The sequence below is a fragment of the Vanessa cardui genome, chromosome 7, assembly GCF_905220365.1.
Source record: "Vanessa cardui chromosome 7, ilVanCard2.1, whole genome shotgun sequence".
Taxonomy (NCBI): domain Eukaryota; kingdom Metazoa; phylum Arthropoda; class Insecta; order Lepidoptera; family Nymphalidae; genus Vanessa; species Vanessa cardui.
In genome coordinates, this window is record NC_061129.1 from 7634198 (window position 1) to 7650604 (window position 16407).

General features: G+C 34.9%; 2 protein-coding genes across 2 annotated transcripts; one reads left to right on the forward strand and one right to left on the reverse strand.

Moving 5' to 3' along the window:
• The first annotated feature begins 223 nt into the window (after window positions 1-223).
• Window positions 224-13025, forward strand: LOC124530965 (WD repeat-containing protein 35). The gene is made up of 22 exons (XM_047105339.1): window positions 224-521; window positions 598-709; window positions 861-1000; window positions 1077-1179; window positions 1249-1409; window positions 1760-1907; window positions 2093-2223; window positions 2935-3138; window positions 4172-4286; window positions 5104-5217; window positions 5690-5912; window positions 6480-6699; window positions 7499-7668; window positions 9319-9534; window positions 9842-9985; window positions 10559-10682; window positions 10797-10919; window positions 11068-11161; window positions 11526-11674; window positions 12232-12318; window positions 12565-12674; window positions 12747-13025. The coding sequence occupies exons 1-22, from the start codon at window positions 498-500 to the stop codon at window positions 12916-12918; spliced, it is 3084 nt and encodes a 1027-aa protein (XP_046961295.1). The 5' UTR covers window positions 224-497; the 3' UTR covers window positions 12919-13025.
• LOC124530964 (thioredoxin reductase-like selenoprotein T homolog CG3887) lies at window positions 13012-15910 on the reverse strand. The gene is made up of 3 exons (XM_047105338.1): window positions 15597-15910; window positions 15320-15449; window positions 13012-15010 (listed from the first exon to the last, which is right to left on the reverse strand). The coding sequence occupies exons 1-3, from the start codon at window positions 15755-15757 to the stop codon at window positions 14693-14695; spliced, it is 609 nt and encodes a 202-aa protein (XP_046961294.1). The 5' UTR covers window positions 15758-15910; the 3' UTR covers window positions 13012-14692.
• Window positions 15911-16407: the final 497 nt, after the last annotated feature.

The window sequence follows — 16407 nt, forward strand, 5'->3', positions numbered from 1 at the left end:
CTTACCATAATCCATATTCGTGCAGCATATTTTATTAAATTAATAATATCTTATTTATTCAAATTACTATCATAAATTAGAAACAAGAAACTAATAACCATTTAGACCTTTTATAAATTTAAATTTGATTTTTATATGATATTTTACTATTATTATTTGATTCTTGAACAAATATTTATTTGCAAGTGGCAACGATGTGTTACTACGATGTGTCAAATAAGTTTACATTATTACTAACTTACTAAGTAACAAGAATAGGTATCCTAGCAACACATCACAAGCATAAACATAAGATAAAAACAATGTATAATTATTTTAAGAAATAAACTTATTATTACACAGATTTAATTATTATTTGAGTAATTAATACAGCGAGCTTTATTTATAATAATTAGTGTAGACTTTGTAACGAACTTAAAAATTTAAACTGGCTGTCAGCAATAGTATGAGATAAAACAAAAATTCAATTTAGAACAACTGGCAAATTACATTTTAAAATGTTTATTTATATGAGTAAGAAGGTAATGGGACCTATTCTTCAAAAGTCATAGGTGATATTTGTAAATGTATAACAAATTTTGTGTTATATTATTTCAGATTGCTATACCTAAACAATCCAATGTTACTTGTCTAGCATGGAATCATTCTTCAGGCTATATAGCGGTAGGAGGAGAAGATGGAATGTTAAAAGTTTTAAAATTAGAATCAGGTAAGAAAAAATTCAGCAAGTCACCTATTTAATTCATCATCATTTTCATATTTTAAATAGCAATTAAAAATATTTTATTGTTTTAAGTACTTAATGCTATGAGATTAAATAGCTAATTATATGTATATTTTTATTTTATATGTATGATTAGGTGGAAGTGGAAACCTATCCATGAATCTCAGCTTAGAAGGTCATACAGGGCAAGTATGTGTAGCAATATGGAATGAAGTATTTCAAAAATTGACCACAAGTGATGAGCATGGTGTCATAATTGTTTGGATGTTATATAAGGTAATACACATTATAGATTTTCATATCAATTATATATAACATATATGCTTATTGATCCACACTTTACTCTGATAAGGGATCCTGGTATGAAGAGATGATAAACAATAGAAATAAGTCAACTGTAACAAGTATGGCTTGGGGTTCAGATGGTCAAAAAATCTGCATAGCATATGAAGATGGTAAGGCCATTGTCTAATATTGTTGTGTTGTTTTATACTTTTATTTACTTTGAACAAAATGTTTTATAGGTGCTGTTATAGTTGGTTCTGTTGATGGATCTCGTGTGTGGGGCAAGGATATAAAAGGACCAGGTCTGAGTGCAGTCCAATGGTCTCCAGATAACTCTTTGTTGCTGTTTGCTTTGTCTAATGGAGAGCTGCATCTTTATGATGATCAAGGAAATTTTATGGTATATACATAGTACATATGTAATTTAATTAAAAGCATTTTTAAGTAGCTTAAAAAAATTGGTCCATCAATTTCTCAGAACTCTGTCATTTATAAAAATTACTTTTGTTAAGGGTAAATTTCTTATATAATCTGTTTAAAAAGAACAAATGGGTTATTCTTTTTTAAAAATATATCAACAAGGAAATATGACACAACATTCATGTCTTCAATATTTTGTGTAGAAGTTATCAGAAATACTTATTAAGTTAGCTTGATTAAGTTGATTTTAAGAGTAATTTTAATATCTGTAATATAACAAATAATATACATATAACAAGTATAATGTAGAAATCTTTATTCAAATTGCAGATGCCTGTGGCCAGTAATGGTGTACCTGGATCAATGGAAATTGTTACCATGGATTGGTTTTCATTAAAAGCACCACCCAGTAGACCCATACTGGTGATAAGCTATACAAGTGGTCTTTTGCTTTTAATGAAGAATTGCACAGAGGAAGGTATGCTTGCTTTAATTTACTTTGATTATGATAAATAGAGCTTGTAAATATTCCATTGTTTGGTTTGGCTGCCTCTTAAGAAGAGTATTTGCTTACTCTAATAATTGTGGGATATGGCTATATGTATTTAACTAACTGCTTAATTTAAAGTAATGAATATAAAATATTAAATGCGTTATTTTTAGAAAGTGTTGTAGTGGATACGAAAATGAAAATAATTGATTGCCAGTGGAATCACAATGGCACAGTCTTGGCAGTTGCTGGTGAAACGCAGGACCAAACCAATGTTGTTCAGTTCTTTAATCCACATGGAGAGGTAATGTTGAAACTATTTATTTAATGCCATATAATGTTACAAACATCATTTAAAAAGAACAATGTTAAATTTTGTTAATACATATTAAATGACTAGCGACCCGCCCCGGCTTCGCACAGGTGCAATACTGATACCAAACGTACTACAGAATTTGTTTGCTTACGACATCACATTATAAACTTCTACAATTATACGTTTTGGTATGTGTACCGTATATACATTCATGTCCATGTAGTAGAAAAATTACAAACAGACGACGACGTCCGCGTGGCGTGGGAAATTTGCAAAACGCAACGCAACATACACCCGATCAAGTACCAGTATAAGCTGACCCCCAATTCATATCGACAACCATATCAGAAAGAGCTCAACTTAAGTTGGGCGCTTATATTTCCTAAACTTTGTATTATTTGCATATAAAAAGTAGCCTAAGTTACGCCTTAATACATTACCTACCCGCCAATGAAAGTCCTTTTCAAATCGGCCCAACCGTTCCAGAGATTACCCGAAACAAACAGACAGACAGACAAAAATTCTAAAAATGTGTGTTTTGGTATGTGTACCGTATATAAAGACAAATACATGTAGCAGAAAACAGTTATTTTAATATTACAAACAGACATTCCGATTTTATTTATTTGTATGGATAAAATGAGTGAGCTTAAAATGTTTCTGTGTATTTACAGTCCTAATAAACTATCTGTTGCGCAGCACACGAGGACGCTGCGCGTGCCGGGCGGCGCCCTGCGCGCGCTGTCGTGGGAGCAGCGCTCGCTGCGCCTGGCCATCGCCATCGACTCCTTCATATACTTCGCCAACGTCAAGCCCGACCACAAGTACGCCTTCTACGGCAACACGCTCGCCTTCGTCTCCAGCGCCGACACCGTCACCTTCTGGGACACCGTCACACATCAGGTAATCTTTTTTTTTTTGTTTATGACATAGGTGGCAAACGAGCAGAAGGCTCATCTGATGGAAAGTGACTACCACCGTCCATGGACTTCTGCAACACCAGGGGGCTTGCAGGTGCGTTGCCGACCTCTAAGAAAGGAGAACGCTCTTTTTTTGAAGGTTCCCATGTCGTATCGGTTCGGAGCAAACCGCCGACGAAAGCTGGTTCCACATAGGTGCGAGGCAGAAAATGTCTAAGAAATCGCACTTTTGTGGATTTTCGGACATCAAGGTGGTGCGGGTGAAACTTAGAATTTTGACGAGATGTCCGAAGGTGAAATTCAGCAGCCGGGATTGATAGAAGATGCAGAGTGATCTGACATCTCTATGCAAAACCAAAGGTTCAAGGAGGTCGGAAAGGGATCGTCGATAACTCGAGCCGCTCTACGTTGGATGCGGTCAAATGGAAGGAGCTGGTGGTGGCGGGGAGCACCCGCTTAGAGATGAGAGCAGTACTCCATGTGAGGCCGAATTTGCGCCTTGTAAAGTTTTAGGCGATGGGCCGACGTGAAATACTTTCTCGCCTTGCTGAGCACACCGAGCTTTTTTGAAGCCAATTTGGTTTTGCCTTCCGATTGACCGCGGAACTGAACGAGGCTCGAAATATCAACGCCAAGTATTCCGATAAATACCATAATAATATACAGAAATTCTGCCACATGTGCATTCCACCAACCCGCATTGGAACAGCGTAGTGGAATATGTTCCAAGCCCTCTCCTTAATGGGAGAGGAGGCCATTAGTCCAGCAGTGGGAAATTTACAGGCTGGTACTTTACTACTTTAGGAATACAGATATTAGGTTATTCTGTCTAAAAATGGTAGTGTTTACAATCCCATAATTCAGGAATGATTTAATTATTCAGAAAAGGTTGGAAATGTGTGTTGTTCTGGACCAACGAACGATTATTACCTTTATCTATTTTGGTCTTTAATTTGTAGGAAATAGCAATGGAAAATCATAATGCCTTTGACTAATTCATAACTGCTTTTTTGCAGTCTTGGATAAATCACGTACCTGACGTGATAGACATGTGCGGCGTAGACGAATACTGTGTTATAGCAACTATTAGCACACTCATAATATCGAACCAACAGGGGATTCAGTGTGATGGTAAGTAAAAAGTAAAGAGCTAGACTAAAAAATATGAGTACAATAAACGGAGCCAGGATTTGTTGACCTTTTCATTTCTACATATAAATTCGTAAATTCTCACAAAATTACATAGCTTTAAACCTTCTTCCCCTTATTCCAATTTACTTGGGGTCGGCGCAGCAAGTCTTCTTGGTCCAATGTCGCATTGTTTGAAAAATATTTTCAATAAATTCGACAGTCGACATTAATAAGTTAAAAGCTATATACGGCCTCTTCATGTTAAGAATAGATACATATGCTATGGCCATATGCTTGTACAACCGATCAGATTCCTAAGAAATTACGGCCTGGCTATAAGCAAATTATTTCTATAAAAAAATAAATAGTTCCACTGTTATATTGTTAAATATTTTGCTAGATATTTAATTAAATAGTGTAGTCCTTGAAATAAAACTAGTTTTAACGGATTTAAATCGCGTATAGCAATAATATTTATCATTCCGACGTTTCGAGCACTTTACAGATTGAATTAGGCATGTTTGACTTTTAGGTACTCCAACCGGTGAATGTTATTTGATGTTTCCAGTCCGTATTGGTTCACATAATGTTGTCATAGATTTTCGGGTAGACTGTCTACCCGTGACCACGAACGCTGTAAAGTGCTCGAAACGTCGGGATGATAAAAATTATTAATATACGCGATATAAATCTGTTAAAACTAGTTTTATTTCAATGTGTAATAATCGCGAAAATCTAAGACAATAGTATAGTCCTATTAATTTTCTTAAACTATATTAACACGAATCGACGTTTTATAGTGTTATTAAAATTTCAGCGAAAGCAATCACAACACCTGTTGCATATGTAACGATTAACAGCAAAGCGATAGCGGTGGCCGCTTCTAAAGAGTCGTTTTTAGTATGGAAATTTTCTACTCCTTCCAGGCCACGTGAGTTATTTAATTAATTTATTATAACAAAATACATACAACCTATTCTAATCGATGTAGAAGTAATGATGATAAACGTACCTTAGATTTACGTATTTCTTGCGACTTGTGTAACTCTATTATCTTTATGTATAATACAACATTATTACACTTAACTATTTATATGAAATTTAACTTTACTTCCAAAATTGCGATAACAATTTCGTCGATGGTCAAAACGGGATTTTTTTGAAGATCCAAAGTGAAATTCATGAATTTCACTAATTTATAGAATCTCTCAAAGCTATCGACCAATGACATCGCGTCAATTTGTCTACAGTGTTATTACATATAATGTCGAATGATATGATTCGCTGTTTAAATATAAACAATCCCGTAAAAATATAATAATATGCAATTGCATTTCATATTTGATGATAATTCAAAAGAGCTTGTTAGCTTGCCATCCTGTAATGAATGTTTTTTGGTACAGGAGGAACGGAACAAATGTATCACGCAGACGGAAGTATAATGACATCCGGGGAAGGTGGATTCCAAGATGACACGATTTGCTGCATCACGTGTTCGGATAGCCATCTCTTGATTGGAAGAGATTCGGGTACCATTCTACTGTTTTCGATGGTCAACTTCAAAAAGATTACGACCATCAGTTTGAATGCAAAGCCATACAAGTTGGGACTCAACTCAAATTCCAGGTAATTCAATTCAGGACAAAAAATTAAGCTATCTCCTCGCTATTATAATATTAGTTTATGAACTAAACTTGTCATGTATAAATTTCTTCATAACGAAAGAAGTGATCCGAAAATAGTAATCTTGTTTAATAGATAGGTATATAATAACTAGCGAGTTAAGTGTATAATGTTAATAAGAAAACATGTGAACCTTTTAGTGTTGTCTTAAATTTTCGCGATTATTACACATTTAAATAAAACTAGTTATACCGGATTTCAAATTCGGAATTCGGAATTCATGCACCACTATATATATGTGCTTAATTGTGTTTATAATTCATCTCGTGCTCGGCGGTGAAGGAAAACATCGTGAGGAAACCTGCATGTGTTTAATTTCATCGAAATTCTGTCACATGTGCATTCCACCAACCCGCATTGGAACAGCTTGGTGGAATATGTTCCAATCTCTCTCCTTAATGGAAGAGGAGGCCTTATTTCAGCAGTGGGAAATTTACAGGCTGTTACTTTACTTTTTACTTTTATAACTAGTTTTATTTAAATGTGAACCGTGTTACTGATCGTTGGCAGCAAGCTGTTCGCCATCGAGCAGGGCGGCGCGCTGCACGTGCTGGAGGCGGCGGGCGGCGCGTGCGCGGGCGCGGCGCTGCGGCGCGACGCGTGGGCCGCGCGCTGGGCCGCCGACGACGCGCAGCTGCTCGCCGTGGCCGAGAAGGCGCGCCTCTACGTGCTGCGCGACGCCCAGCCGGAGGAGCCGCTCGTCGTCAACGGATACCTCTGCCGCTTCAAGGTCACATCGCCCACAGATTCAATATACCTGACGTGGAACTCTGTACACTGCAAGCTTCGAGATTATCGTTTGACCGGAGCGGTTTAGTTACAGTTATATTCTTCAATATAGAAATTAATGTGAATTACGGTGACGACGATGCGGAAATTTTGAAGCGCTATGGATCGTATGTTTTAAAATGAGCAAAAACGGGACTATTAAGAATATTACGATTATAATTGGTATAATTTTTACATCAGATTCACTCTAGGTAACTCGATTTTTTCAGTGGTATTATAAAATAGTGATGTTAAATAACAACAACAGCGTGTAAATTCCCACTGCTGGGCTAAAGGCCTCCTCTCCCTTTGAGGAGAAGGTTTGGAACATATTCCACCACGCTGTTCCAATGCGGGTTGGTGGAAAGTACATGTGGCAAAATTTCTATGAAATTTGTCACATGCAGGTTTCCTCACGATCTTTTCCTTCACCGCTGAGCATGAGATGAATTATAAAGACAAATTAAGCACATGAAACAGCGGTGCTTGCCTGGGTTTGAACCCGCAATCATCGGTTAAGATGCACGCGTTCTAACAACTGGGCCATCTCTACTCTTCAATATGGAAATTAATATAAATTTCGGTGACTACGATGCATACATTTTAAAACGATATGTTTTAAAATGAGCAAAACGCGGGACTATTATGAATATTACGATTATAATTAGTATAATTTGAACAACGGTATTCACTCAGGGTAATTAGATTTTTCCATTAGTGTAATAAAATAGTTATTTTAAATCAAAAGTTTTTTTTTGTAGGAATTGGAGATAACGACTGCTCTTTTAGATAACATAACAGACAAGTGCACGCCCCAGCACATCGTGCGAGTGGAAGTCAAGTCACTGCGAGACACGCGGCAGCTTATCGAAAAAGTTGGATTGAAAGAGGCCGAAAACTTTATAAAGGACAATCCGCATCCCAAATTATGGTGAATATACAATACTATTGCGAGGTGCGTACACTTGTTTAATTAAAGGCTCAATGAACCTCAGCCCTTATATTCTATAGTCAGCGGCTTCTTAACAGTGCTATTTGTTTGCTCGATCTGATTTTTAAATTGAATTAGAGATTTTTTTTAATTATTCACATAAACTATTACTAAGCAAACATTTAATACAATATGTACTATTACAAGACATTTATGCTTTACAAGAAAACAAACAACAAGAGGACTCGCTAAATTTAGAAACGATATTTTGGTTCTGTGAAAACTAATTAATAATAATAAATTATCATTAAGACGCTCTGAATTTAAAATTGAATTAAAGGTCAAAATGACATCGAAATTACAAGGGTACCGAACTTATGTAATATTAAAGCAATAAGATAAGATATGAAGCAGCTTACTTGGTGGTAGGGCTTTGTGCAAGCTCGTCTGGGTAGGTACAACCCACTCACCAGTTATTGTACCGCCAAATAACAGTACTCATTACATTGTTATGTTCCGGTTTGAAAGGTAAGTGAGCCAGTGTAGCTACAGGCACAAGGGACATAACATCTTAGTTCCCAAGGTTGGTGGCACATTGACGATGTAAGGAATAGTTAATATTTCTTACAGCGTCATTGTCTATAGGTGATGGTGACCACTTACCATCAGGTGGCCCATATGCCGTCCGCCAACCTATAACATAAAAAAAAACCTCGGACCTTATATTCTATGGTCGGCGGCTTCTTAACAGTGCTATCTGTTTGCTAGATCTGATTTTTAAATTGAATTAGAGTTTTTATTTAAATTATTCACATAAACTACTACTAGGCAAACATTTCATACAATATGTACTATTACAAGACATTTATGTTTACAAGAAAACAAACAACAAGAGGGCTCCCTAAATTTCGAAACGATATTTTGTTTCTGTGAAAACTAACTTTTTTTTTTTTAATTTCGAAATTACAAGTGTACCAAAATCAAAATTAAAATCAAAGTATACTTTATTCAAGTGGGCTTTTACAAGCACTTTTGAATCGTCATTTAACAATTAAGTGAATCTAGTAGATTCTACCGAGAAGAACCGGCAAGAAACTCAGTAGTTACTCTTTTTCAACATTAAAAAAAATACAGTCATGTTAATTAATACAATTATTAAAATTAATATATCCTGCCTGGAAGTCAACTGGAACCGAACTGTGTAATATTATAGCAATAAGATAAGATATGAAGCAGCTCCATGCAACGACGTGACATGGCGACCTCCGTGGTCGAGTGGCGTGTACACCGGTTTTCATGGGTACGCCACTCCGAGGTCCCGGGTTCGATTCCCGGCCGAGTCGTTGTAGATTATCATAAGTTTTCTATGTTGTCTTGGGTCTGGGTGTTTGTGGTACCGTCGTTACTTCTGATTTTCCATAACACAAGTGCTTCAGCTACTTACATTGGGATCAGAGTAATGTATGCTGAGTTTCTTTCGCCGGTTCTTCTCAGGTCAGGGTGTTCCTTTTTCCGAACCGGTGGTAGTGTTTATTTGACAATCAATAAGTAAGTGTAATGCTTTTATATTGAATAAAGGAATTTGAGTTTGAGTTTGAGTATGTGATGTTGTCTCATATTTATATTTATTTATTTATTTATTTATGGCAGGCTACTGTTGGCGGAGGGCGCGCTGCGGCGGCTGCAGTCGGCCTCGGCGTTGGAGACGGCGGAGACGGCGTTCGTGCGGCGCGGCGACTACGCCGGCGTGCGCTTCGTGGCGCGCCTCAACGCGCTGCACTCCGCCGCGCTCAGGCGGGCCGAGATCCTCGCCTACTTCCGGGACTTCGACGCCGCCGAGCAGATATACCACGAGGAGGACCGCCGGTGCGATACTCGTTCATAGCAGGGTCGATTCGGTACACTAGTTAACATTCGATTTACAAACCTCAAACATGTTAAATTTGTCACTATAAATCTTATTTCGTTGACATATGTACCCCCCCCCCCTTACTAAATTTCAGTCTTAGTAACTGTGTGTGAAAAGAGAAGAATACTGTTTAATGTTACAGTATTGGAAATTGATTTTAGATTATTTTAATATTCTATATCTATCTATCCTTGCAAAGTACCAATTACAATTGATTTATTTGTATCATTTTTGCACTGAACACTTCTATGTTTCCTATTCCAGGGACCTTGCTATAGCTCTTCGTAAACGTTTGGGCCACTGGTTCCGTGTGGTCGAACTGTTGAAGATGTCAGTGACCACAACGGACGCCCAGGTGAAGCAAGCATACAGTAATATAGGAGATTATTATATAGACAGACAAAATTGGTTAGTATGTATTTTATTATAATTTTTAAGCTGTCAAACTTAAATTTTATACGTTAAGATTCTAACCACGTAGCGTAATATTTTTTTTTGATTTTTTTGCAAAAACTTGAAGCCGCATTACTAAAAGATTCAATTTATGTTTTTGATAAAACCCAAAAAAAATTATAATATACGTAGTCAGACCAGGGCCACATGATGTTAAGTGTTGCCCATATACAAATATGTAAATGTAAATGTTAAACGTTAAACTATGATCTGCAATGTCTCAATAACCTGGTAAGAGAACTTAGCTTTACATCGCCAATGCGGTAACTTTAGGAGCTAGGGTGTTATGTTCCTCGTGTCTGTAGATACACAGACACACCCATTCTTCAAGCCAGAAAATAACAATACCATTTTTTTGTTTATTAGCCGATAAATTCTTGTACTTTAATAACATATCAATTTCTGACAAACATTTAAATTTTATACTCGACAATTTATTTTCGTTTTTATGTCACAATCCCTAGCCACGACTAACGCGTGTAATCGCTATTATAAAACTGTAAAAGATTCATCATTTTGGAATTACAGGACAGGTGCCTTGGAATATTATAATTTGTCAAATAATAAAGAAGGCCTTAAAAAATGTTACATGGCCCTAGAAGACAACGAATCGTTATCGAAACTTCTCGCAGGATCACCCAGACATACTAAGGTAAGCACTGAAAGTACAATTAACGTGTTAATCTTTATTACAAATGACCTTTACAATATCTTTGTACAATTTGTTTACAATAATGTTTCAATTTATTTTACGATAATATTTTAGGAAAAATTACCGAAACAAATAACTGAAGATAGAAACGATAGCATGCAAGAACCTTCGATTCAGAATATTACCCAACTGAAAGAAAGTGGGCAACTGTCCCAGGCCGCGGCGATGGCTTTTCAGGTATGTACAGTTTGTGGTACTGTTAATAAGTTATTAAAAGTAACAACCTGCAAGTTTCACACTCCTAAGCTGAGACCTTATTGTAAAAGTAATTCCCTGAAAATAATGTCGTAATTTGTTAACATTCTGTATACTACTTTTGCTTTAGTTGGCAGAGATCGAGGCGTCGAAGGCATCATCTCCCTGGCGAATAAAGAAACTCTACGTTCTAGCTGGACTTTTATATCGCCAACATGGTACAGGTGAATAATATGTATACTTTCAAAACTACGTATTTGTTAAATATATTGTATCGAGCCATGACCGCGGGACTACTTGACATTGTTTATTATTTTCAAAAGAATCTTCTGTAATGTAACTTGATAATATGGGTCAATATTTAATTTTGACTATTGGAATATTTTTAATGTCTTTCTTGTTAATGAGGAGAAATGACTTCAACCACAAAAATCGTTATATAAAACAGTCGGATTCATGTGTATCTAACTTTTGACTATTGACAAATTTCTAATTTCTTTCTTGCTAATGAGGAGAAATGGCTTCAACCACAAAAATCTATGTATTAAACAGTCGGATTCATGTGTAAGTAACGCGGTTGTCCGACAGAGGGCGCGGCGTCGCGCAGCTGGCGGGCGGCGCGCGCGCAGCACTGGCTGTGCGCGGCGCGGGGCGGGCCGCGCGCCGACCACGCGCTGCGCCGCGCCGCGCGCCTGCGCCTGGCGCTGCCGCAGCTGCACCCCGCGCAGCACGTACAGGTATAGTACGACACAAATTACATGTAGCATCGGAAAATGCAATGGAATGAAAATAAAACCGATTACTGCCGATTTACACGACCAATAGAAATAGCTCCCTATCGCGCCATTCGACGCTATTCGTCGCTATAGATTCACGCGTCAGAGAAAGCAAGTGCATGTAAATCGACGTGTCAAATTGACGAATATATTAAGTCATATGATATTACCAGTTATTACGTTCGTGCAAAGATCATATTCGCATGAGAAATAAATATTGATAATTTGGGACAGCGTACTCAATTCGGATGTGATCGGTTTTACGAATTTTACCGATGCGACATCTAAGTTGTGTCGTACTATACGTACTGGCCGCGACGGTTGCCTATGACTATTGGATCGACTTCGCTGTGTATCATTATTTCCGTGGGCCGAAGTCGCTCCTCAATCTGGACTTTTAGTCTATGCACGATGTCTACATAAAATGTTTTTAAAAACAGTTAAAATTTGATAGTGATATTCTTGAAAGCTATTTTGGTTACATAGAATTGCTTTAATTTTAATTTTTAATATTGCAGGCTTGGTGTACGGTCGCAATGATATCCCTGCAGGCTCGAGCTTTCGATCTTTGCTCTAAAGCCTTAATCAAACTGGAGGCCTTCAATGTAAGATTTATAATAAATATGTAAAGCTAGGTTTCGCCCGCGGATGCTTTCGCAGTTCAGAGTTTGGCTGTCGGGTGGTGGGCATAAAAAATGTCCTTACGTGGTGTTTCATGCATTATATCGAGAGTGGCCAGAAAGAGCATGCGTGGATGCGGGACAAATATAAAATTTAAATACTCACTTCAATCACCTTTGCCTATTTCCTCTTTGGTCCTTGTTAGTAAAATGTTTATTTTTGTATTTTAGCCCGAAGTCTTTGAAAATATTGCCATTGAAATATTTACAAGATGCAAACCAAAAGATGCAAGAGGTAACAAAGTTGAATGTCCACACTGTCAGTTGGGAATACCAGATTGGTAAATATTATTTTCAATTTAAATACATATTAGTGTATAAAATATAAAGAAAGATATTCATATTTTTTGAAGGATGGCTTCATGTCCTGGTTGTTCTACGGAATTTCCCGGATGCGTAGTGTCTGGTCGTCCGCTGTTGGCTCCGCATACAACTTGGACTTGCAGTGTATGCGAAGCGCACGCACAACATCATGAATTAGTTTTACGGCATTCATGTCCCATGTGCCATACTCAACTTGCATAAAAAAACTTTTATCAATGCAATGTAATCCGTCCATTGAAAGTGTACATATATACTCGATGTTTTGTTATTGTAAGGAATATAAATATTAGACAATTGACGTTGTTTTATCTAAGTTTATTTATTTTGAACCAAAAGTACATTTGACATTATTATCTGACTAGATATTTAAAGGTATGAAACGGATTTTTCTCGGTATTCTTCTTTCTATTATTTATAGACTGTAATATATACCTCAACTTATCTCTTTTATTAGGATAAAACTACAGATTGAATACAATAACTGATTCAGTGACAATTTTTAAAAAATATTTCCTACTAGAAGAATAATATATCATAATAATGACCACAAGTTCACACTAGTTAAGCCATTTGGGGTGATTGGAAACAAAATTAAATTAAACATAATATAGATTTATTTACGTTAATAGTGTTTGGCCCGAGACATTGTTATAGGATTTACTACCATTTTTTTTTTAAATTTATACTTGAAATGTTTCAATCAATAAAATCAATCGGGTTAATAATATAGACACTTTTCAAGACTTAGGAACTCTGTAATTCATATTGCTTTATGATTGTTTTATTATATACATTAATTAATAAAATTGCTCTACTTTATTTTGATTCAAACAAATAGATGGTTGGAATGGTATTTGGTTAATTTGCTTATTTATAAATATTAAGTGTGTCAAGGAATATGTACTAGAAATAGGTAATGTAATATTAGACAGCATGACTAATAAACTTAATGACTGGTAATAAAGGTCAGTCCAACTTTTATGTCCCATCTCTTCAGTGACGGCAGTATATTTGAACTTAAAAAATTGAGTTTCGTAAGTGGAGTTACAATATCATATTACCAACAGTTAACACATAATTCCAAGAATAATAATCTTTTTATAAAAAATATTTCTTCATGTAAAGCTGTTTATCACTAAGAAATTGTGAGAATTAAGAATAAGTCTTTAATTATAAATGCAATTCTCCCAATCACTGAAAAACAGAAAACCAAAAAACTACTATTCTAACATGGCCCCATGAGGTGTTATTAATTATACAAATTCTACATGTAGTTGTTTAATAAAATACTTTAATAAATAATCATGGTACAATGAAGCAATTGTTCTTCCTTGGAGTTACAGTAATGAAATAAAAAACAATAACTGCTTGTCTTAAGCTTATTAATATTATAACAATATTATTATCTAATAACATATTATACTGACAAACATTGCAAACTAATAGTTTACTTAATTCAGATAAAATAAATTTATATTCAAGTATAATGTAAATGAAGTGACAATATCTATATAATCTTTTGATCAGAATCAACATTTTTTATGTTAATAGAATTTTCAATTTGAATAATATATTTTTTATTATCTGTAAAATGTTAATAAGTTTAAGTGTTCTTACAGTCATTGGCTTTATTCAAATGGCCATTCAGTTTTGTACATAACTATATGGCAACATCTTTTAACTGGCATGATTTTTATATTATTTTACATTTTATATGAAGTCATTTCAGCAGCTTCTCAAGTATAGATATAGTTACTTCATTTCTAACAAGAAAATAAGTAATAGATATTGATTTCCAATCACCCTTATTACCATAATACAGTAACAATATAAGTCTGCAGTTAAATCAAATAAGAATTTGTGAATGCAAATTTTGAGGATTTTACAAATGCTTTATATTTAATACACAAACAACATACCTATTTTTAAAAATCTTAGGATAATTTTTAGTTTGCCACATATTAAAATTTATTCATTAAACAAAATTATTATTAGGCATTTCCATTTTTGAAAATTGTAAAGTATTGTCAATTATTTGGAATAGTTCTGGTGGCTGTGGAATTCGTCCAGTTTCCAATTTTGACCAGAGTGGAATGTTGTTAAGTGATATTTCAAATGCACCTGAAGATACTAACTGACCTTCGATCATGTTTGCTAGGAAGAACATCATCATACATGCGTACAACTTGTTTTCAAGACACCAGCTCCACCATGCAGGTTGGGGTTTATTCAACCAAGCAAAAATGTTGACACCACTCAATATACACATTATTAAAATCATTTTTCCAAAACCCTGAAACAAATATTAAGACTAATCAATTGTAGGAGATATCACCAGCTCTAGTTACTAGGGCAGACAGTAGACTATTCATAATTATTCTAATAGTTTTGAATTTTATTTTGATGAATATATAGTTTATAACAATGTATTGTATTTGTGGCTATGAACAAATATAATACTGCAGTCAGAGGTTTATGAAATTTTATAATCACTACCGATTTTGTATCAACTAAAATAACCTCAGCCTTTGATGACATTAATTTATTTTTGATTTGTCAATTAAAAACAGTCTTACAGTATGCATTATGCATTTATACTTACAATCATTCTGGAAAGGTACATGTTGAGACCAGGAGGATCATAATTAGCTCCAATAACAGATATCTCTGGGTATTTTTGCTGAATGATACCTGCATAATCTTCATACACTTTCCTGTAGCCACAAGAGTAACTAAAACAAAATTTAATTAATTAGTTTATCTAAGTCTTTCCCACTCTCATTATTCCTTATTTTTTGTAATAATTAACGAATCAGTATAAAAATAATAATAATATTTAGGCTTATATCAAGTCATTATATCAAATGAAAAGTATATACCAGTAATATATATTCATAATATGACCAACTCCTTGGCCAATTTTACTAATACTTTCAGCTTCATTATCTTTGGCCCACACGTAATTGTCAGTGCATAATATAATACATAATAATAAACTCGTGACAAAAAATGTTACATTTATATTATTAAAGACAGACATTATAATGACTTTATTTTCAGCTATTTAAAAAACCATGTGCTAAATTATATCACAAATTGAATAAAGAATAGATCTTAATTAGGTGTTTTTGTCTCCTTATTTTCTTCTTGATAAACTGACAAGTGACAAGTCACATTTACGCAATTGCATTGCACAAATCACATTCCCATTGCCCATAGAGAAATATATTATCTTATCATTATCTCATTTATTCATAAGAATTCAGTATTATTAAAACATTAAAATAAAATTAGATTTACTGCCAATATTCTATGATGAAAAATAGTTCTTATATCTACTGAGTTTCGATAGTTAGTAATCGTGTGCAAATTTATTTTTGCCAACAGACCATTTATCGATTTCATTTATTTTTATTACTTCTTAAATCTAAATCTGATTTCTTTTATGAAATTTATAAAATGCTATAATTTTAACCGCAGTCGTAAATGTTTATATTTCCTAAGTATTTTTCAATCAATAATATTTTTATATTGAAAACTTAAAATCAACAGAGCCATAATAATGAGCTTTTGAGAGAAAGTCCTATGAGTAACAAATTATTTGAAAAAATACGGCTGCACGCTATTTCTGTAAGATGATTTAAACAAGAAGATTGTCATCATGAGAATGTGTTGACAAAAATATATATT

Coding starts and splice junctions, on each gene's coding strand:
- LOC124530964 (XM_047105338.1), bottom strand. CDS start 15,757: ATGTCTGTCTTTAATAATATAAATGTAACATTTTTTGTCACGAGTTTA. Junction 15,450..15,596: donor ATTATGAATATATATTACTG/GTATATACTTTT, acceptor ATTTTGTTTTAG/TTACTCTTGTGGCTACAGGA. Junction 15,011..15,319: donor TGTACCTTTCCAGAATGATT/GTAAGTATAAAT, acceptor TATTTGTTTCAG/GGTTTTGGAAAAATGATTTT.
- LOC124530965 (XM_047105339.1), top strand. CDS start 498: ATGTTTATTTATATGAGTAAGAAG. Junction 6,700..7,498: donor GATACCTCTGCCGCTTCAAG/GTCACATCGCCC, acceptor TTTTTTTTGTAG/GAATTGGAGATAACGACTGC. Junction 12,319..12,564: donor TCAAACTGGAGGCCTTCAAT/GTAAGATTTATA, acceptor TTTGTATTTTAG/CCCGAAGTCTTTGAAAATAT.